General features: G+C 46.5%; 1 protein-coding gene across 1 annotated transcript in view; it reads right to left on the bottom strand.

Moving 5' to 3' along the window:
- Positions 1-24,052, bottom strand: part of GABRR2 (gamma-aminobutyric acid type A receptor subunit rho2) — a 49,273-nt gene that overhangs the window by 7,555 nt on the left and 17,666 nt on the right. Inside the window, exons 3-7 of the mRNA XM_055433173.2 lie at positions 6,106-6,173; positions 4,238-4,461; positions 3,081-3,163; positions 2,756-2,896; positions 59-211 (exon numbers count right to left, since the gene is read on the bottom strand). Coding sequence (XP_055289148.2) covers positions 59-211; positions 2,756-2,896; positions 3,081-3,163; positions 4,238-4,461; positions 6,106-6,173 — 669 coding nt within the window. The remainder of the gene's footprint in view (positions 1-58; positions 212-2,755; positions 2,897-3,080; positions 3,164-4,237; positions 4,462-6,105; positions 6,174-24,052) is intronic.

Genomic DNA, 24,052 nt, shown 5'->3' with positions numbered 1-24,052 from the left:
TGAAAACAAACAAACAAACCAAAAACCCACCCTGCCACACCTTATCAAGTGCTTTTACCCAGTGAGACTCTGGCAGGCACGGCTCTGCGGTCGATCCAGAAGGACACCCAGGACAGCATGACCATCAGGGTGGCGGGAAAGTAGGTTTGGAGCAAGAAGAAGAAGATGTGGCGACGCAACGTGAAGTTGATGTACAGACGGTTGTACCAGCCTGCAGGACACAGGAAGAAGCCAGTGAGATCCCATCACAGAGGCAAAAACAAACTCCTTTCCTGGGAGTCCTTCTTTCCCCATCATCATATTCATCTTTCAGTTCAGTTCAGTTCCGTTCAGTTGCTCAGTCGTGTTCGACTGTTTGCGACCCCATGAACCACAGCACGCCAGGCCTCCCTGTCCATCACCAACTCCCGGAGTTCACTCAAACTCATGTCCATCGAGTCGGTGATGCCATCCAGCCATCTCATTCTCTGTCGTCCCCGTCTCCTCCCACCCCCAATCCCTCCTAGCATCAGACTCTTTTCCAGTGAGTCAACTCGTCGCATGAGGTGGGCAAAGTATTGGAGTTTCCGCTTTAGCATCAGTCCTTCCAATGAACACCCAGGATTGATCTCCTTTAGAATGGACTGGTTGGATCTCCTTGCAGTCCAAGGGACTCTCAAGAGTCTTCTCCAGCACCACAGTTCAAAAGCATCAATTCTTCGGCGATCAGCTTTCTTCATCTTTAGCAGAAAGTTAAAAGTTCATGATTGTTTGCCTTAGTACAATAAGCTTCCTTTCTAAAATCTAATCCCTCTGGAGTCTCAGTTTTCTGGTCTATAAACTGGGGAGAATATCAATATTATCTACACCATAGATTTGTTGGGTAGACAGTAGTTAATTCATATAAAACGCTCAAAACAGCAGCACATAATGAAAAAGAAATTCTTCAAATGGCTTTAGGGGCTTCCCTGGTGGCCCAGTGGTTAAGACTCCACACTTCCATTGCAGGGGGCACAAGTTCTACCCCTGGTTGATCCCACATGCTGCTTGGTGCAGCAAAAAAAATAAATAATTTGTTTCCAAAAAAAGGTTTTAGAAAAGAGATGACTTAAACTTGCCAAGAAGAGATGAGAAAAGAAAATTGTGTGCCAAGTACACATCAGAGCAGAAGAGAAGAGAGGGATGAATGTGACCCCATGGATATAGAGGGGAGCTGGCATGGGCTGTCCTGAGTCCCTTGGCTGGGGCTTGCACTTCTCTACTGTTGGATGTTGTGGACAGAGGGTGGCGCTGGGGGCAGGCGAACGGGGAGATGGTGGCCATGCAGGAGTAGACAGTAGCACAAAATCTTCCCGCACCTGGGCCTGAGCTTCTCAGCACTGGGACAGGAAAGGTAAGGAAGTGAGAAGTCCTCTATGGTCCTGTGGCTACTGCAGAGCTGTATATTGTATAAAGGCACATGGAAGTCCTAACTCCCACCACCTGTGAATGTGACCTTACTGAGAAATCAGGTCTTTGTACGTGTAATCAAAGTAAGGTGAGGTCCCTTTGAGTTAGGGTGGCCCATAACCCAATGATAGGGGTCCTTAGAGAAGAGGGAAGTTTGGACATAGAGGCGCAAAAACACGGGCTTCCCTGGTGGCTCAGATGGTAATGCTCTGCCTGCAATGCAGGAGACCTGGGTTCAGTCCCCAGGTTGGGGAGATCCCCTAGAGAAGGGAATGGCTACCCACGCCAGTATTTTTGCCTGGAGAATTCCATGGATAGAGGACCCTGGTGGGCTATAGTCCACATGGTTGCAAAGAGTCAGATACACCACGGACACACCAGAGACATGGGGAGCCACATAACAATAAAGGCCCAGGTTGAAGTAAGGCCACAACCATCAGGTGCTGATAGGAGGCAGGGAAGGATTCCTTCCCAGAGCCTTCAGGAGGAGCAGAGTCCTCAGGTTTCCAGCCTCAGCACTGGGAGTGAACACATTCCTATTGTTTCAAGCATCCAGTTTGTGGTACTTTGTTAGGATGCCCCTAGGCAACTAATTACAAGGGCTGATGGTGAGATCAGAGAAGAGCTCACAAATGGATGCTCTCAAAACTTCAAATATGGACCCAGGGTCCAAGAAGAGGTCACACTACACATGAGAAATAAATCTATATCTCTGAATATAGGTTGTAAATACATTTCCCTGGAAAGCTATCCATCTATATCGTTAAGTCAGATGAATCAGTTTATAGAATCATGTGTAAAACCTGACTTTTGTAAAATTACACTTTTGTAATTTTTCTAAGGGCTTCCCAGGTGGCTCAGTGGTAGAGAATCTGCCTGCCAAGAGGGAGACACCAGTTCTCTCCCTGGGTTGGAACGATCATCTGGAGAAGGAAGTGTCAACCCACTCCAGTAGCCTTGCCTGGGAAATCCCATGGGCAGAGAAGGCAGGCAGGCTACAGTCCATGGGGTCTCAAAAGAGTCAGATATTACTTAGTGACTAAACAACAACAACGATTTTGTAAAATTACATAATTTTGTAAAATGACATAATTAATCAGGATGTCTGCAAGGATATTTGCTGAATTGTTCAGAATGAGTGCCTCCAGCCATGAAATTTCAGAGGGCAGCAACTTCTAAATCCTCTGCATTTAAGTGCTATTTTTGTTTTGTTGCACTATGCATTATTAAAATAATAAAAAAATTCTTTTCATGGGAAGGGGGCCAAAGAAGAATTCTAATGTGTTTTCTTCCACATGTGAACCCAACCGTGGCAGAAGTTAGCTACCTGTGCTGCTGTAGAAGGCCAGTCTGGAAGTGGTGTGGAATTTCTGAATCAGAAACTGAGATAGGGAGATCTTTTCATCTGTTTTCAGGGATTCGTCCCCATTCTTCCAATACAGCATCAGATCTTCATCTGTATATGCATCTTTGGGGAGAGGAAAAGAAGTTAATTTGCCTCCTTGTCTTCTGAGGCAAGGTGGAGCAACAGGGCCCTCCTACACCAGCCTGGGAGTAAATAGGTCTTATTTCTTAACTCAGTCTCAGAGTTACTAAAATGGCACAGGGAGGGAAGAAGGCAAAGATCTGTCATTACGAATACAGATACTTACAGCTTTCCAGCTCCAAAGAACAGGTCTGAGAATCCAGGGGAAAGTGGCTGAAATCCATGTTGCACATGGCAGTGACCGTAATCCTAGAACCCAAACAAACATGTCGGCTCACGCAGTGACCTGACTCGCCTGTCTACCCATAGTAAGGAGGGCACAGACATGGCCAGGAGCAGCTGCCTGCTTCCAGAAGCTTGGAAACCCAGGTCTCTAAGTTAACTGTTTTTTTTTTTTTTGAGCACCATGTGGCACACTGGACCTTATTTGCCCAACCAGGGATCGGACCTGTGTCCCCTGCATTGGAGGCACTGAGTCTTAACCACTGGACCACCAGGGAAGTCCCTCTAAGTTAACTTTTAGAGTTTTGTCTTCTGTAGATGGTGGTATTTGCTCTGCCCAGATGCCAGCTCCTGAGGGTGTTGGTTGTGAATGACCCACCCTGACACCTCCCCCGGGCATTGTTCTTATCCAGAGAGCCACCTTCCCCAGAGATGCCTGGAGGTTATGCCTCCGCAGCCTCCACTCAAGGTTATTAGCATCAAATTCTGACAAACTGTACAGGCAGGCCAGGAAGGTGGGAGATAAGACTGCAGTCACTCAAGTCAGCCCAGAAGACATTCTACGGTAGCACCTACTAAGCTGTAACTATTGCTATTTTTCTAATGCTTACTATTAATAAACATTGATAATATGTTTGATAGAATGATAGAATCATAGGCTGTCCAGAGGTGGAGGGTGTAAAGAAGGTCATTGTCTCCTTCAATTCATTCAGGCTCAATTAGTTTCCTAACCCAAGCTTAAGATCCCCAGTGATGGGGAAGTTACCACCTACTACGGTGGCCATTTCATCTTTAGAGAGTTCTGTTATCAGAAGGTTCAGACCTTCCCACGTATTCCACAGACCCAACCACAGTGCCAAACTCTCCAGGGCCAAATGGACAGACCACACTTTTTTTTAAATAGAGGGTTGTTTTTTCTTTGTGGTGGTTTTTTAACCCAAAATTGAATAACTAATTCATTCCACAAATACTGTTTCCTCACCTACCATGAAAAGCACTTAGCTCCGACGATACAGTGGTATATCAGCCAAACTTTCCCTGGCGTTGTCCACACGTATTAGAATGACACTAGACAGAGACCATGGCCCCGGGGACAGTTACCTCATGCTATACAGCACCTGCCCATCTGGGAACACTCTCAGCATGATGTTGTCTGTGGTGGTGTCATGGATGAACGACCTTTTGGAGTGAACGAAGAACACATCGGGGACCCAAATCTTCTTCACCAGCCGGCCGTCGAAGGTCATGCTCTTGTTGCTGGCACTGGGGAAAGCCAGCCGCTCATCCTTCCAGTAATGCCGCAGGTACAAGGTCATGGTGAAGTCCTGTGGAGCAGGGGTCAGACCAGACAGAGATGCCTTACAAAACTCCCTTCCTGACCGTCCCTACCACCACCATGATGGATGCCTCAGGCTCAGCCTCCAGGGTCTGGGTGACAGTCTGCTGTCCTGCCGGACAACAGCCACCGCTGCCACAGGAAAGAGAATGACTCATTCTCGTGCCTTGTGAGACTGGAGCCCAGGAGACTGCACAGCTCCTCCTTCGGGCTTTGCAAAGGAAAAATGGCAGCTGTGATGCCCTCTGGCTGGCATGGAGCCAGCAGGCCAGGATTTCCCCAAAGCCCTGCACTCTCACCAATGCCTATGCACACATGGCTCCTTACCTATTGGCTAACTATTTGACTCAACTCAGCAGACACTTCCAGAAACCTGGACAGTCAAGTGTCCCTTTTAGGAGGATTTCTACCGCTAGACTTGTAAGATCTTTGGAGGCAGAATTGTGTCCTGCCCACCACTGAATCTCCAGACCCTAGTGTAGTGCCTGGAAGAGCAGAGAAGTGGATGCTCAATAAATGTTTGCAGGATGGAAAAAATGAAGGGAATGAATGGATGAAGAGATAGGCAGCAGTATAATTTCAGCCTGAAAGCTTATTCTGTTAACAAGTGTCTCCGTGGTTGTGTCTTAAACCAAGAATGAAGCCCTTACACCGCAGCCAGAGCTAAGACACAAATGCTGATGAGTCTTCTGGGAGCAGGTGCAGAAAGGCTGGAAAAATGCCTGTGATGTTGGGCTCAGAGTGGATGCCCATTTCTGCCCTACCAGCTACACCCAGACCCCTCCTGCCTGTCCTGCAGGCCGGTCCGTAGAGGTGATCACCAACCAGCCCATCTCTTCAATCCTTCACTTCCCTCTTTTGTCTTTCTTTTTGCAAACTCCCTGTTTCTTCTGCCTCAGAGACCTCAGTCAAGCTCTTGCTGTGCCCTCTCCACAGCTGTCAGGTCTCAGCTGAAATGAGACTTCTTCAGAGAGGCTCTGGTGACCAGCCAATCCCGCTGGACACCACCATAGACTACGAGGCGGGCACTGATGATCAGAGACCTGCAGGACTTCCAGGTGGACGCGTCCGCCTCCTGTGCTCCTCCAAGTGTGGCTCATCTGACCGCTCACATTACTTGAGGTATATGTTCAGAACATAAAGTGCTGTCTCTCACTCCCAGAGACTGAATCTGCATGGGGCCTAGGATCTGCATTTAATCAACATCCCCTCCCAGGCTGGGGCTTCCCAGACAGCGCAAGTTGGGCAAGAACCTGCCTGCCAGTGTAGGAGAGCCAAGAGTCTGGGGTTCAATCCCTGGGTCGGGAAGATCCCCAGGAGAAGGAAATAGCAACCCACTCCAGTATTCCTGTCTGGAGAATTCCATGAGGAGTCTGATGGGCTACAGTCCAGAAGGCCACAAAGAATCAGACATGACTGAGCAACAGAGCACCCTCCCAAGTTATTTTGACTCATGAAGCTAGAGAAGCCCAGCTCTAGATTTCAGGGCACCTGGGTCAACCTCCAAGTCACAGTTTTATCCGCTCCAGCTGTGGCCCCGCCCAGGCACAGCCAGTACCAGCGTGGCCCCACCCACCGCAGCCAGCAGCCCTGGCATCCCGCACCAGAACTGCCCACCAAGGGCCCCACGTACCATGTCCACCTCGGAGATGCTGTCCAGGCTCTCCACCTGCACGTCCACGCCCACTGGGATGGCAGGGCCTGCAGAGGGGCAAAGACAGCTGGTTAAGACACCTTCCGCTGGGTGGGTATACAGCTCCAACCGCCTTCCATGGGGACCCTGAGTAGAGCAGCAGTGAGGAGGTGATTCGAATTCCATGAGGGTTTACTTCCTACTTCCTGATGTGTTGGTTGCCTAAGCTTTCTCCATGAAGGCTGGGACTGTGTCTACCTTAAGTGTCTTTCCTGGGTCACACGTGTATGTACTAAGTCTCTTCAGTCATGTCCGACTCTTTGTAACTCCAGGGACTCCATGGCCAGGCTTCTCTGTCCATGGGATTCTCCAGATGAGAATACTGGAGTGGGTTGCCATGCTCTGCTCCAGGGGATCTTCCTGATCCAGGGATCGAAACCGCATCTCTTAGGTCTCCTGCATTGGCAGGCAGATTCTTCACCACTAGCGCCACATTGGAAGGCCAGGGTGGGTGTTTAATCTATGCTTGTATGAGTGGATGAGCTGGATTATGTATGTTATGCTTCTGTCTAATGGTTTTTTTGGATTTTAATATTTATTTAAATTTAATCTTAATATTTTAAACTATTTAGTATTTTAAAAACCTCTTAAATGGGAAAAACCAAAAACTTGTATCTGTCAGGCATGCTGTTCCCCTCACAGGTAAAAGATGTCTTTGAGAGCATCAGGTGGCATCTGGACAGGGCCTTCTGAGAGGAGGCATTGTCTGGAGGCCAGCCTGCTGCACCTGGGGCTGTTGGGCCCTGGCCAGTGGTTGCAGGACTGGGGCATGCCAACCCACAGTGGTCTGAGCTGGGAGAAACTTAGGGTGATGGTGGGAGTCTGGGTCTCAGGGAATGAGGACTGGGAGGGCCAGGGACTTTAGCTGATGGCAGGGAAGAAGGATCAGAGATCCTGTCCTAGTGGGGCAGGACATTGGATGGGCTGACTGATTTCCCCAAACCTCTCCCGGTAGGTTTGCTAATACTTGCAATCTTACCATAAGAGATTTGGGGTTTTTTGACTGAGCATGATAGAATGAGACCATTTTAGTTATTACTGGTGGGATTTCATGGCTATTTTCTGTGTTCTTAAGCATGAACACAAATGAACACATACACACCGCTATTTTTTTGTCTGTCACACCACATGGCTTGTGGAACCCTAGTTCCCCAGCCAGGAATTGAACCCTGGCCCACAGCAGTAAAAGCATTAAGTCCTAACCACTGGACTGCCAGGGAATTCCAACTTTTTATTTTTTATTTTTGCTTTTCCCCTCCCAGATTAATTGGGTCATAAGCTGATCTTTTTATTTTCCTGTGCTTTCAACTGATGGCTCAGGTCAGGGCCCGTGAAAGGTCTCTTCTCTGACAGCCAGTCTTTTCTTATTCCGGGCTCCAGGTAGAGTGGAATGGCCAGTGTGAGGCAGAGGCCCCCTCCTCAGGGCTGGCTGCCGGTCTTTCTCTCCTGAGAGGACTGCAACATGAGGAAGGGTCTGCCGGCAGCCTGGCCGGGGTCCCCCCTCCCAGCACCTAGACCCCTGTACCGGACTGTGTGCTCCCAGTATCACCGTGGGAAGCAGGGCTGTTTAATTCCTTGTCCTCTGGATCTCCTTTACCCCTGAGACATTAAAACAGCCCAGGGCCAGAGCTCTTCAGCCTCCCTTGAGCCCTTATCCCCTTTCTGGTATCCCCTTTCTATAGAGCACCACAAAGGCTGTAATGCCTGGTCATCCCAAAAGCCAAAGGGCAGAAATAGTAGAGCCATCACCCTCTTTGGACTCACTTTCCTATGCCCTGGTTTTCAGATAATGAGTACAGTGTTTGACCAGTGGCTGGACAATTTCCAGATAAAATACGTCAGCTTGCTTAGTGCCTGCTACTGTGTCTCTCTGTCCCCAGAGCCTGCTTTGCCCTTGTAGCTCCAGTCGTTCTTTGGAGAGAAAGTTTATAAAGCCTGGGAGGGTGAATAAAGGCTATGAGGTGTTGCCCATACGGGAGGGCAGGGCAGGTGTCAAGGATCCTGGGCTGTTGGAAACCATCTGTGCGTTCAGGAGGCTCCAGAGCTGTGTTCAGGGACTCGCACCTCCAAGCTTGAATGGGACCAACAACTCTGCCTTCCTTGGTCCCAGGGCAGTGAAGGTCATCTTGGCCATTGACTGGCCCAGCAGCCCAAGGCTAACGCTCCACCCCCAAGTTCTCCTGAGTGTTCCATTTTGTCACCCTTCCCAACCTGATTTTTGAGAATTTCTTCCAAATTACTGACCTTTCTCCTTCTTCCATGAACAATTTTATGTTTTTAGTAGGACTAAGATGGACAGGGAGGCCTGGCGTGCTGTGATTCATGGGGTCGCAAAGAGTCGGACATGACTGAACGACTGAACTGAACTGAAGCCCTATAAGAGTTAGAAAGAAAATAGTCTAGTGAAGTTAACTAGGCATTCATGTCTTGGCTCCAGAACACTGATGTGGGTTTTCAGCTTTAAGAAGGTTGAAGATCCCTCATGCTGCAACTAAAATCCGGCACAGTCAAATAAATAAATATTTTTTTTAAAACTAGGAATAGGTACATAGAAATAAATTTAACAAAATATCTGAATGTCTTCTATAAAGAAAGCTATGAAGTACTGAGAGAAATGAAAGAAGACCTAAGTAAAGGAAAAATAATTTTCCTGAATTGGAAGATTCAATATTATAAAGATATTAATTGTGTGTTTACTTTGCCAAGCAAAGTCCGTCTAGTCAAGGCTATGGTTTTCCAGTGGTCATGTATGGATGTGAGAGTTGGACTATAAAGAAAGCTGAGCGCCGAAGAATTGATGCTTTTGAAATGTGGTGTTGGTGAAGACTCTTGAGAGTCCCTTGGACTTCAAGGAGATCCAACCAGTCCATTCTAAAGGAGATCAGTCCTGGGCGTTCAATGGAAGGACTGATGTTGAAGCTGAAACTCCAGTACTTTGGCCACTTGATGCAAAGAGCTGACTCATTTGAAAAGACGCTGATCCTGGGAAAGATTGAGGGCAGGAGGAGAAGGGGACGACAGAGGATGAGATGGTTGGATGGCATCACCGACTCAATGGACATGAGTTTGGGTAGGCTCCGGGAGTTGGTGATGGACAGGGAGGCCTGGCGTGCTGTGGTTCATGGGGTCGCAAAGAGTTGGACACGACTGAGTGACTGAACTGAACTGAACTGTCTGTGTTAGTTGCTTAGCTGTGTCTGACTCTTTGAGATCCAATGGACAGCAGCCCAGCAGGCTCCTCTGTCCGTGGAATTTTCTAGGCAAGAATACTAGAGTGGGTTGCCATTCCCTTCTCCAAGGAATCTTCCCAACTCAGGGATAAAACCTGGATCTCCCACACTGCAGGCAGATTCTTTACTGTCTGAGCCACCAGGGAAGCCCAAATATATTAATTACCCCATATTAAACTATAGACTCAATGCAATTATAATCAAAATCCCATTTGGTTTTCCTGTGGAACTTGACAAAGAGATTATTAGGAAATTCAAAGTTCCAATAACAGTCCTTCTTGAAGGAAAAAAGGGTGGGAGGATTTGTTCTACCAGATATCAGGATTTGCTATAGAAATACAGTAATTCAGAAGTGAAGTACTAGGACTCCAGTGGTTAGGACTCTGGTCTTGCAATGCAGGGCCTTCAGGTTTGATCCCTGATGGGGAACTAAGATCCCATGTGCCATGTAGTGCAGTCAAAAATTTTTTAAAAAGAAAAAGTGAAGTACCAGTATAAAAATGGACAAATGAATAAATGGAACAGAGTGGAGACTCCAGAAACACACACACACTCACAGACACCTGACTTTAGATACCACTGCAGATCATTGGAGAAGGAATAGTATCTTCAATAACTAATGCTGAGACAACGTATATGTGAAAATCATTCAAAGTGCAAAACAACTCCAAGTGGACTGTGGATTCAAAGGTAAGAGGCAAAACAACAAATAGCAGGATAGCAAAAAGCACTACCCTTAAGAAAACTCACGGCAAAACAAATCCTTTTTTAGAAGCCAGGACAATGGTTGGCTACGGTGGAGAGAAAGAGACTTCTGGAGTTCTGGAAATTCTGTTTCTTGGTCAAGGTGCTGGTTGCAAGAATGTGTTCACTTTTTGATAATTTACTAAACTGAACGTTAGGATTTGTGTACTTTTCTGTATACACGTTGTAGGTCAATGAAAAATTCCGATCAAAAAAATCAAGCACTCTTATTTATCAAAGACACCATGGAGAAAGTAAAAACAAGCTACTGAGTGGAAGATATTCACAGTACATGTGACTGGCAAAGGGCTCATATACAGAATATAAACATAACTCCTAAGAGTTCCATTAAGAAAAAATCAGGTAATCCAGTACAAAAAGGGGCAAGAGATTCGAATCGGCATTTAGCAAAAGAACCACCACCAGACATATGAGAAAGTACACAGTTGCGTTAATATTTCTCTTAGAACCACAATGAAATATTAACACCATCATCCAACAAATCAGGCTCACATGAAAGAGCAAGTACACTAAGTGTTGATAAGGATATAGAACAACAGGAGGAACTCCATACATTGCCAGTGGTGGCTGCAAATTGGCACAATCACCTTAGAAGACATTATCCAGCAAAATGGAAGCTGTATATACCTCATGACCTATCTACAGAATAGGAAAAATACATTACAGTATATTCTTAGAATGGAATGTTACATTTACATTCAACAACATGGATGAATACCCTTTTGAACATTTCATCAATGAGGGTTGCATGGCTTGACTTTCCTCCACGGCCCTTCCCGTTCCTTGAGAGCTTCTTAGAAAGTCTGAGTTAATTTGAAGACTGAGTTAAGTTGAGGCTCTTTCTCATGTTGATGTATATAATCAAGCGTTTTGGTTTGAAAACAGACCTGACTTTTTTTTTTTTCTTGTTTTAATTTTATTTATTTATTTATTTTTTTGCATTCAGTTCAGTTCAGTCAGTTCAGTCGCTCAGTCGTGTCCGACTCTCCGCGACCCCATGAATCACAGCACGCCAGGCCTCCCTGTCCATCACCAACTCCCGGAGTACACTCAAACTCATGTCCACAGAGTCGGTGATGCCATCCAGCCATCTCATTCTCCGTCGTCCCCTTCTCCTCCCGCCCCCAACCTTTCCCAGCATCAGAGTCTTTTCCAGTGAGTCAACTCGTCTCATGAGGTGGCCAAAGTATTGGAGTTTCAGCTTTAGCATCAGTCCCTCCAATGAACATCCAGGATTGATCTCCTTTAGAATGGACTGGTTGGATCTCCTTGCAGTATAAGGGACTCTCAAGAGTCTTCTCCAACACCACAGTTCAAAAGCATCGATTCTTCGGCGATCAGCTTTCTTCACAGTCCAACTCTCACATCCATACATGACCACGGGAAAAACCATTGCCTTGACTAGACGGACCTTGGTCGGCAAAGTAATGTCTCTGCTTTTTAATATACTATCAAGGTTGGTCATAACTTTCCTTCCAAGGAGCAAGCGTCTTTTAATTTCATGGCTGCAATCAGCATCTGCAGTGATTTTGGAGCCCAAAAAAACAAAGTCTGACACTGTTTCCACTGTTTTTCCATCTATTTCCCATGAAGTGATGGGACCAGATGCCATGATCTTTGTTTTCTGAATGTTGAGCTTCAAGCCAACCTTTTCACTCTCCTCTTTCACTTTCATCAAGTACAATAGTTTAATATGAACAATCAGAACTAATTAACAGTATAACAATATTTTACAACTGAAATAATTAAAATAAACTATAAAATTACTACATAAAACAGGTCTGATCTAGCTTATTTACTTTCTATAATCTCTTCAGTGCTGCAAAACCATTTATTTCTTTTTTTTTCATGTTTTAATAAACACTTCGTCTTTTTGTATTGTTTTTTTTTTTCATCACAATAATAGAAATATAACATCATATATCACTGTAAAACACATTTCCACATAAATGCTGATAAGCACAAAATATTTTTCATCATTTACATTTTAACTGTAATAATATATGGCAGAATTAAAGCTGCATCCATCATGTGTCTAACTCACCTTGCTGTAATGAATTTTTAAATGTAATGGTTTCTGTCGCAAAGTAAAATCGTACATAATGTCTAGTGACACAGTACGCTGGTGGATGGGTGGATTTGGAAAATGGAAATGTAACTTCATTTTTAATTAGATTTATAAACTTCACCACCTCCACCTCCAGCCAGCTTCCCAACCCTCCCTCCCACCACCATTATTTATTTATTTATTTTTTTTTTTAAAATGAGGCTTTTAATTAATGTTTGACAGAGCTGATTCAGATTGAATAGACTAAATTTCTTTAAACAAACTTACTTATACTCCAGAGTCCTTTAAAAACTTAATAGCATTTATACATTGAAGGTATTTGATTTTCTTGTAACTAGCACTTCAAATGCAACAAGCATTTGAAGCAACAAGCATTTGACCCAACAAGTAAAACTTTCTACAGTTCATAACTTTTATAAATAAAATAAATTAAATGTACAGTGAATAAGTTCTCTGAAATATTTCAATATTTCTGCAGGTTTAGTAAATCGTAAAATACATTTCAACTAAAATTCACAAATCTAAAAATCTGTTAGGCATTTTTAGGCGTTTTAAGTTGGAAATGAAGACCAATGTTACATCGTAATATGCCAATTACAAATAGTACTTCAAATAGCAAATACTACAGTTTGTCCCAAACTTTAAAAACTATTCATGAACTCAACACTGAACTATTGATGGCTATGAGAATTGTTTCCTAGCCTTTTTGAAAATTTCAACCCATTTACGTTTAAGGTAATTATTGATAAGTACGATCCCGTAGCCATTTTCTTTATTACTTTGGGTTCAAGTTTATACACTCTTTCTGTGTATCCTGTCTAGAGAAGATCCTTTAGCATTTGTTGGAGAGCTGGTTTGGTGATGCTGAATTCCCTCAGCTTTTGCTTGTCTGTAAAGCTTTTGATTTCTCCTTCATATTTGAATGAGATCCTTGCTGGGTATAGTAATCTGGGCTGTAGGGTATTTTCTTTCATCACTTTAAGTATGTCTTGCCACTCCCTTCTGGCCTGAAGAGTTTCTGTTGAAAGATCAGCTGTTATCCTTATGGGAATCCCCTTGTGTGTTATTTGCTGCTTTTCCCTTGCTGCTTTTAATATTTGTTCTTTGTGTTTGATCTTTGTTAATTTGATTAATATGTGTCTTGGAGTATTTCGCCTTGGGTTTATCCTGTTGGGGACTCTCTGGGTTTCTTGGACTTGGGTGATTATTTCTTTCCCTATTTTAGGGAAGTTTTCAACTATTATCTCCTCAAGTATTCTCTCATGGTCTTTCTTTTTGTCTTCTTCTTCTGGGACTCCTATGATTCGAATGTTGGAGCGTTTAACATTGTCCCAGAGGTCTCTAATATTGTCCTCATTTCTTTTAATTCGTTTTTCTTTTTTCCTCTCTGTTTCATTTATTTCTACAATTTTATCTTCTAGTTCGCTAATCCTGTCTTCTGCCTCTGTTATTCTATTGTTTGTTCCCTCCAGAGTGTTTCTGATCTCATCTATTGCATTATTCATTGTATATTGACTCTTTTATTTCTTCTAAGTCCTTATTAAATCTTTCTTCCATCTTCTCAATCCTTTTCTCCAGGTTATTTATCTGTAACTCCATTTTGCTTTCAAGATTTTGAATCATTTTCACCATCAAAATTTGAAATTCTTTATCAGGTAGATTCCCTATATCTTCTTCTTTTGTTTGTGTTGGTGGGCAATTATCTTGTTCCTTTACTTGCTGGGTATTTCTCTGCCTCTTCATCTTGCTTATATTGCTTTGCTTGGGGTGGCCTTTCCCTCTTCTTGCAGTTTGTGGAGTTCTCTTTATTATGTAGTTTCTTCGCTGTGTGTGGGGTTGGACGGGTGACTTGTCCGGGTTCCCTGGTTAGGGAGGCACGTGTCAGTGTTCTGGTGGGTGGAGCTTGATTTCTTCTCTTTCCTTTAGAAGACAATGGCTGCTTTTCTGGGAGCCTGATGTCCTCTGCCAGTATTCAGAAGTTGTTTTGTGGACTTTACTCCGCATTCAAATGTTCTTTTGATGAATTTGTGGGGAAGAAAGTGGTCTCGCCGTCTTATCTCTCCGCCATCTTGTTCCTTCCTCCCCAGAACACTGGATTCTTACATTCCACTTGATCGTGGAGTACCTCTTCCCAGCTGCTCCAGCAAGGCGCAGCCGCTGTACCTTACCTCGGACGAGGGGTATCTCCTCAAGGCTGCCCCTCCTGCTTTGAATGTGGATCAGCTCCTCTCGGCCCTCCAGTGCCCAAGCAGCCACCGCCTCCTGGACGTGGTACAGCTCCTCTCGGCCACCGCCCTAACCCTGGGTGCGGGGCAGCTCCTCTCAGCCACGATTCTGCACGTGGTCGGTTGTGCCGGGAGCCGGGCGTCTCTCGCGTCTGCGCCGCCGGGAGCCGGGCGTCTCTCGCGTCTGCGCCGCCGGGAGCCGGGCGTCTCTCGCGTCTGCGCCGCCGGGAGCCGGGCGTCTCTCGCGTCTGCGCCGCCGGGAGCCGGGCGTCTCTCGCGTCTGCGCCGCCGGGAGCCGGGCGTCTCTCGCGTCTGCGCCGCCGGGAGCCGGGCGTCTCTCGCGTCTGCGCCGCCGGGAGCCGGGCGTCTCTCGCGTCTGCGCCGCCGGGAGCCGGGCGTCTCTCGCGTCTGCGCCGCCGGGAGCCGGGCGTCTCTCGCGTCTGCGCCGCCGGGAGCCGGGCGTCTCTCGCGTCTGCCCAGACCTGACTTTTTTCATGGTGAGCACTGCCTCCTGTGCAGCAGTAAGTGCCATGTGGCAGGCATTAACCATCTACCTGAGGTGCGGTAGTGGAGGTTGGACTAGATCAGGGCTCTCCCTTCCACAAACCAGCATCAGCATCACCAGGCACTTGGAGATGCAATTCTTGGGTCCCACCCTGAGCCTCCTGCCCCAGAGACATCACAAGTTCTGGAATGATGCTGATCCATAGTCACGTTTGGGGACACTGGACAGCTGACCTTTAATGAAACTCCAGGAGTGAGGTTTTATAGTGTCCCATGTCCTGATTACCATTTTCCTCTTGTTTTCAACTCTTCCACTGTGCTGTCTCCACCAGCTGTCTCCACTTCCTGCTCATCCATGCCTTCCTTCCCCCGCTGCACTTGCTGAGCTGAGGAGTCTTTTTTCCTAAGCCTTGCCTGGCTCCCGACCTCTCTCCCCTGATCACTCTCCTTAGTAGAAACCCCCTTCCTTTTCCATCTCTGTGACACAGTTCTTGCCTGGCCCCTGCTCTTCTCTGCAGACACTCAGCCCCTCCCACAGCCAATTCCCCTCTTAAAGCTGATGACTCTTGGTACTTCCCTGGCATCCAGTGGTTAAGAATCCATTTTCCAATGCAGAGGATATAGGTTCCATCCCTGGTCAGGGAACTACGATCCCATATGCCACAGTGCAACTAAACCCACAACCTCTGGAGCCAGAGCAGTACAACCAGAGAGTCCATGTGCCACAGTAATGACCCAGCATAGCCAAGATTTTAAAAAATTAAATCTGATGACTCTTTGTCCGTTCTGGTTCCGATCTCTGACCCAAACTCTGACACTGTTGTTGTTAAAGTCTGGAAAGACTCTCCACTGTATAGAAAACCAAGTTCTTAAATTTAACATCCTTCAGGTGCATAGTGACTTCATTGGTCACTGGGCGCAGGTGAGGTCAAGGAGCAGAGGAGTGAGAATGCCCAGAGGGGATTGTAGAAAAAGGCTGTCTGAGGAAGAGGCTAGGAAAAGAAGGTTAATTTTAGAGGAAGGATGAAACTGAGTCCCCCTGCTGAGTTTATGATTACCCTCTCTATCCCAAACTTTGTTCCCTTTCTTGTCCCACCCTTGTTCCCCTCAGGACTGAAGAATATCAAAGAGAAGTAAAAACTGAAACTGAACAGGATCTTCTTGGGTAAAATAGCCCCACTATGTGCCTGGTTTCTATTTTTGTAGAAAAAGACTTTATTCTCCTAGGCCTTCTTAGAGTTCTAAAGAGCAGACTCAAGAAGTTACTAATTAGGGAAGTGAAAGAATACAAAGACAAAGCAGTCAAGCAAGAAAAGTAATGATGGTTTAAACAATAGTTCATCAATAAAACAGAGCCCTGGGACTTCCCTGGTGGTCCAGTGGTTAGGATCTGGCGCTTTAACTGCAGGACCTGGGCTTGATCCCTGGTCAGGAAATTGGGTGTCCTTGAGCTGTGCAGCTCAGCCAAAATAAAGATAAATATCTTTATTTATATATTTAAATATCTTAAATATCTGTGTGGATCACAACAAACTGTGGAAAATTCTTAGAGGGATGGGACTACCAGACCACCTTACCTGCCTCCTGAGAAATCTGTATGCAGGTCAAAAAGCAACACTTAGAACCAGATGTGGAACAACAGACTCGTTCCAAATCAGGAAAGAAGTACGTCAAGGCTGTATATTGTCACCCTGCTTATTTAACCTATGTGAAGAATACATCATGCAAAATGCTGGGCTAGATGAAGCACAAGCTGGAATCAAGATTGCCGGGAGAAATACCAATAACTTCAGATATGCAGATGACACCACCCTTATGGCAGAAAGTGAAGAAGAACTAAACAGCCTCTTGATGAAAGTGAAAGAGGAGAGTGAAAACGTTGGCTTAAAACTCAACATTCAGAAAACAAAGATCATGGAATCTGGTCCCATCACTTCATGGCAAATAGATGGGAAAATAGTGGAAACAGTGGCTGACTTTATTTTGCGGGGCACCAAAATCACTGCAGATGGTGACTGCAGCCATGAAATTAAAAGATGCTTGCTCCTTGGAAGAAAAGTTATGACCAAATTCAGTTCAGTTCAGTCGCTCAGTCGTATCTGACTCTCCGCGACCCCATGAATCACAGCACGCCAGGCCTCCCTGTCCATCACCAACTCCCAGAGTTCACTCAAACTCATGTCCATCGAGCTGGTGATGCCATCCAGCCATCTCATTCTCTGTCGTCCCCGTCTCCTCCCACCCCCAATCCCTCCCAGCATCAGAGTCTTTTCCAGTGAGTCAACTCATCGCATGAGGTGGCCAAAGTATTGGAGTTTCAGTTTTAGCATCAGTCCTTCCAATGAAAACCCAGGATTGGACTCCTCTAGAATGGACTGGTTGGATCTCCTTGCAGTCCAAGGGACTTTCAAGAGTCTTCTCCAGCACCACAGTTCAAAAGCATCAATTCTTTGGCCAACTTAGATAGCATTTTAAAAAGCAGAGACATTACTTTGCCAACAAAGGTCCGTCTAGTCAAAGCTATGGTTTTTCCAGTAGTCACGTATGGATGTGAGAGCTGGACCATAGAGAAAGCTGAGTGCCGAAGAATTGATGCTTTTGAACTGTGGTGTTGGAGAAGACTCTTGAGCGTCCCTTGGACTGCAAGGAGATCAACCAGTCCATCCTAAAGGAAATCAGTCCTGACTATTTATTGGAAGGACTGATGCTGAAACTGAAACTCCAATACTTTGGTCACCTGATGCAAAGAACTGACTCATTTGAAAAGACCCTGATGCTGAGAAAGATTGCGAGCAGGAGGAGAAGGGGATGACAGAGGATGAGATGGTTGGATGACATCACCGACTTGATGGACTTGAGTTTGAGCAAGCTCCAAGAGTTGGTGATGGACAGGGAAGACTGGTGTGCTGCAGTCCATGGGTCACAAAGAGTCAAACACGACTGAGTGATTGAACTGAACTGATCTTTTAAAAAAAGAGAGTCCTAGTTCCTTTTCACAGGATATATATAATTATCTGACCCATATGTTTGAGTTGTTTTACAGAAACTAAGGCTTCCACCCAAGTGGAGGATGGTGACTACATGCAGACTGGTTGGAACCAGAAGGCTGACTTTAAGATTCCCAAAGCATTTTCATGTTACCTCACTAACTACCAAACAGAAGAAAGTTCCACAAGCTGCAACTATTACTCCAAATGGCTGCCTTTAGACACCCTTCCCTGAAAGCGAGTGGGGAAGGCAGGTCTTTGGAGCACAAGCTGCCTTTCGCAACAACCAGCTTCAGTAAACTAGCTTCACTGTGAGTGGACTGAAGTTCAGTTTGGTAACAGGAGCAGGGTGTGGGTATAAGCTAGGGTTTGTGCTCCAGAAGATAAGGGCCAAGGACACTACAGAGGAGTCAGAGGGGTCTCCTCTGAGGGAAGAAGGCTGCTGGAGCCCCAGAAGGCCAACTTACTGCCCAGCTTTGGCTCTCCAACCTGTTCACCATAATAGTGATGCGTAGACCACATGCCGCTACCCCGCGGGAAAGTGGCCGGGGAGGTCCAAGAAGCGTTCATGGGAAGAGGCCACAGCTCAAAAAAAAGGCAGACCCTTGCTTTGAGCTGGCTCCATGGGCCTCAGGCTTGACCAGCTGAGTGACATTTGGGGGCCTTGGTGGCCAGACTCCTGTGGCTTGGAAATCCAGGGCTTGACCCCTCCTAGGAAGAAGGCCACAGAGTAAAGCATTCAAAAGGTCTCCACTCAGTCTGGGTGCCCCACACAGAGGGCTCCTTAAATAGCGGTGGAGCGAAAGTATACCAGGTGAAGAGCATGAGTCTGAATTACCCTGGAAAGTCCCTAGGAAGGCACTACATTGGAGACAGTCCACCTGGAGATGTAACTAGGAAGTAATCTTGTGAAGTGACACAGCAGTTGAGATATATTATGCTATATTAATTTATGATATAATAAGAAATATTTATTTGGTTTTCAGCCCCAGTTCCTGGCACAGAGCTCCTGAAACTCTTATAGCTTCCTAAGTGATAGGGGTAAAAGGAATATTCTTTTGTTGTTCATAACAAACCACACCTGAGTTTAAGCTAGAGTGGTGACTCTTGGTTAGCTCTCAGTTTCAGGATGGGGGCTGGTTACTGAGGAAACAACCAGGTGATTAGATGGTTGGAACTTTCAGCCCAACCCCCCAGTTTCTAGAGAAGGGAGGGCCTGGAGGTTGAGTTAATCAGCAGTGGCCAATGAGGTCATCAATCACGTCTACACAATGGAACCTCCGTAAAACCCCTAAACAGCCAGGTTCGGTGAGATTCCTGGTGAACACTTCAGGAAGATGGTGCACCCCACATGCACCGGACAGAGGCCTCTGAGCTCAGGACCCTTCTGGTTCTCACTCTTTGCCCTGCTTCATCCTCTGTCCCTCTGTATCTTTTATAAAGAAGAATTGATGCTTTTGAACTGTGGTGTTGGAGAAGGCTCTTGAGAGTCCCTTGGACTGCAAGGAGATCCAGCCAGTCCATCCTAAAGGAGATCAGTCCTGGGTGTTCATTGGAAGGACTGATGTTGAAGCTGAAACTCCAATACTTCGGCCACCTGATGCGAACAGCTGACTCATTTGAAAAGACCCTGATGCTGGGAAAGATTGAGGGCAGGAGAAGGGGATGACAGAGGATGAGATGGTTGGATGGCATCACTGACTCAATGGACATGGGTTTGGGCAAACTCTGACAGTTGGTAATGGACAGGAAGGCCTGGCATGCTGCGGTTCATGGAGTCGCAAAGAGTCGGACACGACTGAGCGACTGAACTGAACTGAACTTATAATAAATTGGAGACAGTAAATAATGTGTTCTCTGATTCTACAAGCCATTCTAGCAAATTAGCAAGGGGTCGTGGGAACTCCAGTTTTGCAGCCAAGTCAGAGAGAAGTATCGGAGAAGGCAATGGCACCCCACTCCAGTACTCTTGCCTGGAAAATCCCATGGACAGAGGAGCCTGGTAGGCTGGAGTCCATGGGGTCGCTAAGAGTCAGACATGACTGGGCGTCTTCACTTTCACTTTTCACTTTCATGCATTGGAGAAGGAAATGGCAATCCACTCCAGTGTTCTTGCCTGGAGAATCCCAGGGATGGGGCAGCCTGGTGGGCTGCTGTCTACGGGGTTGCATAGAGTCAGACATGAGTGAAGCGACTTAGAAGCAGCAGCAGGAGAGAGAAGAATAGATAACTGGACCCACCTCTTGTGATCGATTTCTGAAGTGGGGGGCAGTCTTGTGGGACTGAGCCCTTAACCTATGGAGTCTGTGCTAGCCCTTGTTGTTGTCCTTATTGTTTAGTCATTCAGGTGTATCTGACTCTTTTGCAACTCCATGGACTGCAGCTTACCAGGTTTCACTGTCCAAGAAATTTCCCAGGTGAGAATACTGGAATGGGTTGTCATGCCCTCCTCCAGGGGATCTTCCCAATCCAGGGATCAAAATCACTTCTCCTGCAAGTCTCCTGCATGGCAGGGAACTTCTTTACCTCTTGAGCCACCAGGGAAGCCCTAGGTAGTATTAGAACCAAATTAAATTGTAGGACATGCAGCTGGTGTCCACAGACAATACGAGAATTGTTTGGAGCAGAAAACCCACACATTAGACCCAGAAGTTTCCTGAGTAGAACAGATTACAGTAGCAGTAATAATAACAGTATGAGCTCTAGTCCTGGGAGAGGCCCTAACAGATTCTGTGCTGTGTGTCTAGGAGGCTGGGCCACACACTCCCCGGGGCAGGGGCCATGTCTTTACCGCATGTCAGCATCCAGTGCTGGATGCATGGCCCACGCCACACTGTCCCCATGTCCCCATGCACATGCTGTCCGCTGCATCAGTCTTTGTTCAGTGCTTCCTGGAGGACACCTGGGTTCCAACCTCATGACAACCTGCTGAGGCGGGTACTGGAATTACCTGCATTCTGTAGGCAAGAACGTGAGGACTAGAGATGGAAGTCTGGGAATGGAAGCCCAGCCAGTGGGAGGCACAGCCAGAAAGAAGTTGTACCAGAACCCCCTCTCTAATGAATGCATTGTGCTGACTGGCGCATTCTCAATCAATAAAAACAGTTAATGTTTCATGAGCACTTCTTATGTGTCATGCACTTTGCTGAAAACTCCACACATAATCCTCTCTGAGGTTGCTCTAAGGATTCAAGAATTTGCCCTAGCCACACAGCTATTAAGAGGCAGAGCTGGTGTCTGGACTAAGCAAGGCAGGGTGGCCCCAGTATAATGGTTTTATAAGATGTCTGTAAACACTCCTCCTAACAAAAGTCTAATTCCTCTCCCCGTTGAATCTGATTGGGCCTCTGTGGTCAATTCAAAGACTAGAATGCGCTGGGACTAACAACTTCCAGTCTCTGCTGCTTTCTCTTCTGCTGTCAGGTGGCCAAATTAGAGACGAGAGAGACAGGGAATGGTGAGAATGATGCCCTGATGCCCAAGGAATCCCAGCTGTCCCAGGCCTAGCTTTGACGTCTTTCCACCCTGGGCACCAGACGTGAGAAGGAAGACACTTTTGAGATGACCCTGCAGAGGAGCAAAACCTGCCAGCCCACAATGTCTCTTTGGCATATGGGTTATTTTGAGCTGAAAACAATCGAAGCCGGAAAGATTCAGAAAGAAATTTTGACCTTCCACCTAACTGCCTTGGCTTCCCTGGTGGTTCAGATGGTAAAGAAGCCACCTGTAATGCAGGAGACTCAGATTTGATTCCTGGGTCGGGAAGATCCCCTGGAAAAGGGACTGGTTACCCACTTCAGTATTCTTGCCTGGAAAATTCCATGGACAGAGGACCCTGGCAGGTTACAAGTCCATGGGGTTGCAAAGAGCGGGACACGACTGAGTGACTAACACACACATACACACAAATTGTCTTATATAATTTACACAGAGGGCCTGTTCCCACAATAGAGTTTACTAAACTTGTTTGACTTTCTCTGGTGAATCAATCTCAGTTCAGTTCAGTCGCTCAGTCATGTCCGACTCTTTGATTCACATCAACTTAATTCTTAGACCAGCCAGAAGAACCTAGAAGGACAGAAGAGGATTTCCTTCCGGACAAGGCCACCGACTGCCACCATCTGACTGCATTCCCTTGAGAATTGCCCCGCTGAGCACAACCTGATCTGTGAGCAGAAATATCCTGTTGTTGTTTTAGGTCACAGCCAGGGTATCTGGTTACGTAAGAGCGAGTAGCCAGACACCAGAATTCTACAGCCCATGTTCTTAACAACAACACTGTGAACAAATTAATTAACCAATAAGTTAGTGAAAGAATGAGTCTGTGTGATGATTTCAAAGAAGAAAAAGGTCTTATCGAAACAGGAGGGAAGGGGGCAGGGCACAATCTTTAAAAGAATGACATAACTGTTGAGGACACAACAAAAATTGGTTAGAAGAACTAGGTTCAACATGGCAGAAGATTCAACTTCCAGTGGGCCTTGAGCTGCACCATATGCTCACTGTAATACATTAGCTAAATGACCCTCCCACCAGCGCCATGATAGTTCCAAGGCTGACCATAAAAGGCCAAAAAGTGGGTGGTGGCCAAGGCTGACCATAAAAGGCCAAAATGTGGGTGGTGGCCCAATTCCTGGAAATTTCCACACCTTCTCCAAAACGGTTGGAATAATCCTGCCCTCCCATTCATTAGCCTATGAAATTATGTAACCCATAAAATCTACCCACCGCATATTTTGGGGACTAAGGCAATGGCAAGCCACTCCAGTATGCTTGCCTGGAAAATCCCATGGACAGAGGAACCTGGTGGGCTGCAGTCCATGGGGTCGCTACGAGTCAGACATGACTGAGCGACTTCACTTTCACTTTTCACTTTCACACATTGGAGAAGGAAATGGCAACCCACTCCAGTGTTCTTGCCTGGAGAATCCCAGGGACGGGGGAGCCTGGTGGGCTGCTGTCTATGGGGTCACGACTGAAGTGACTTAGCAGCAGCAGCAGCACCTTCTGAGATGGCCTATGCTCTGGGAACTGTGTTTCTGCCATTACCACTCTCTCCTTTCAAAATGGATCATATTCTGTCTATGGCATGTGTCTCTAAATAAACCCACTTCTTACCCATCACTTTGTCTCTCACTGAGTTCTTTCTGCAACGAGACACTGAGAAGCTGACATTCAGTCAGTCTTGAGAACAGGGGTGTGATTTCAATTTAAAGACAGTGGGTTCAGGTCCCAATCTGAGTTGGGCAGTTTCAATACTGTTCCAAATGGCCAAGAGATGTGTCATGTTAGAGGAAAGGCATTAACCTGGGGCTCTGGGCAGGGACAGGCCGTCAGATGAAGCAGGACAGCACAGGGGGCCGCCATGGAGTGATGTTCGTAGCAGATTCTGCAGGGATGTGAGGAGCAGAGAGCCTTCTAAGACAGGAGAGGTGAGAGGTGAGGTAGTTCATGAGGTAGCTCACTTCCACCAGGGGAGGTGAGCCGGGGAGGTAGTTGGCCAGACCATGGAAGTTCTTGGGACTCAGAGGGGAAAGGCGGGTCTGTACTTCATCCTGTAGAAGATGGGACTCCCTGAAGTTTCTGAGGGAGCAGCGCCAGGAAGGGACGTTTCCAGGAGTTGAATTTGGTAACAAGGGGTAGTGTGAGGGCCATGGTATGGGTGTCAGCAGGGCGTCCAGCCTTCTTATCCTTATCATCCACTAAAGAGGAAATTTAATTGATTTCAGTTTATGAATTCATTGACACTTAAACGCCAAAGAATAAGATTTTGTCAGTGGGGTGGAGCTTTGGAGGGCCACAACCGCTGTAACGCCTAAGATTTTTCCACCCTGCAACAAGCGGCTGAGAAACATGTGGTGTGAGGGGGTGTGGTGGGGAGGGAGGGGCAGATCTGAGAGACACTGTAATGCACGATTCAACTTGGTTGATCAGGAGGGGGAAAAAGGGCAGGAGGGAAGGGGGCAAAATCAGCAAGGGCCCCAGAGCCCACTGCCTGAATAGCCAGAGAAAGAGCTACAGAACATTGGCAGGTTCACTAAATGAAGGCCAGAAGCATGAGATTTGCAATTATCTCAAGGATGCATGGGAGCCAACGTTCGCTGCCCT

This window comes from Moschus berezovskii, chromosome 10, assembly GCF_049115385.1.
Source record: "Moschus berezovskii isolate FMDL1 chromosome 10, NW_MosBer_1.0, whole genome shotgun sequence".
Taxonomy (NCBI): Eukaryota; Metazoa; Chordata; class Mammalia; order Artiodactyla; family Moschidae; genus Moschus; species Moschus berezovskii.
The sequence above is the reverse complement of the archived record's forward strand: the minus strand, read 5'-3'. Positions and strand labels throughout refer to the sequence as shown.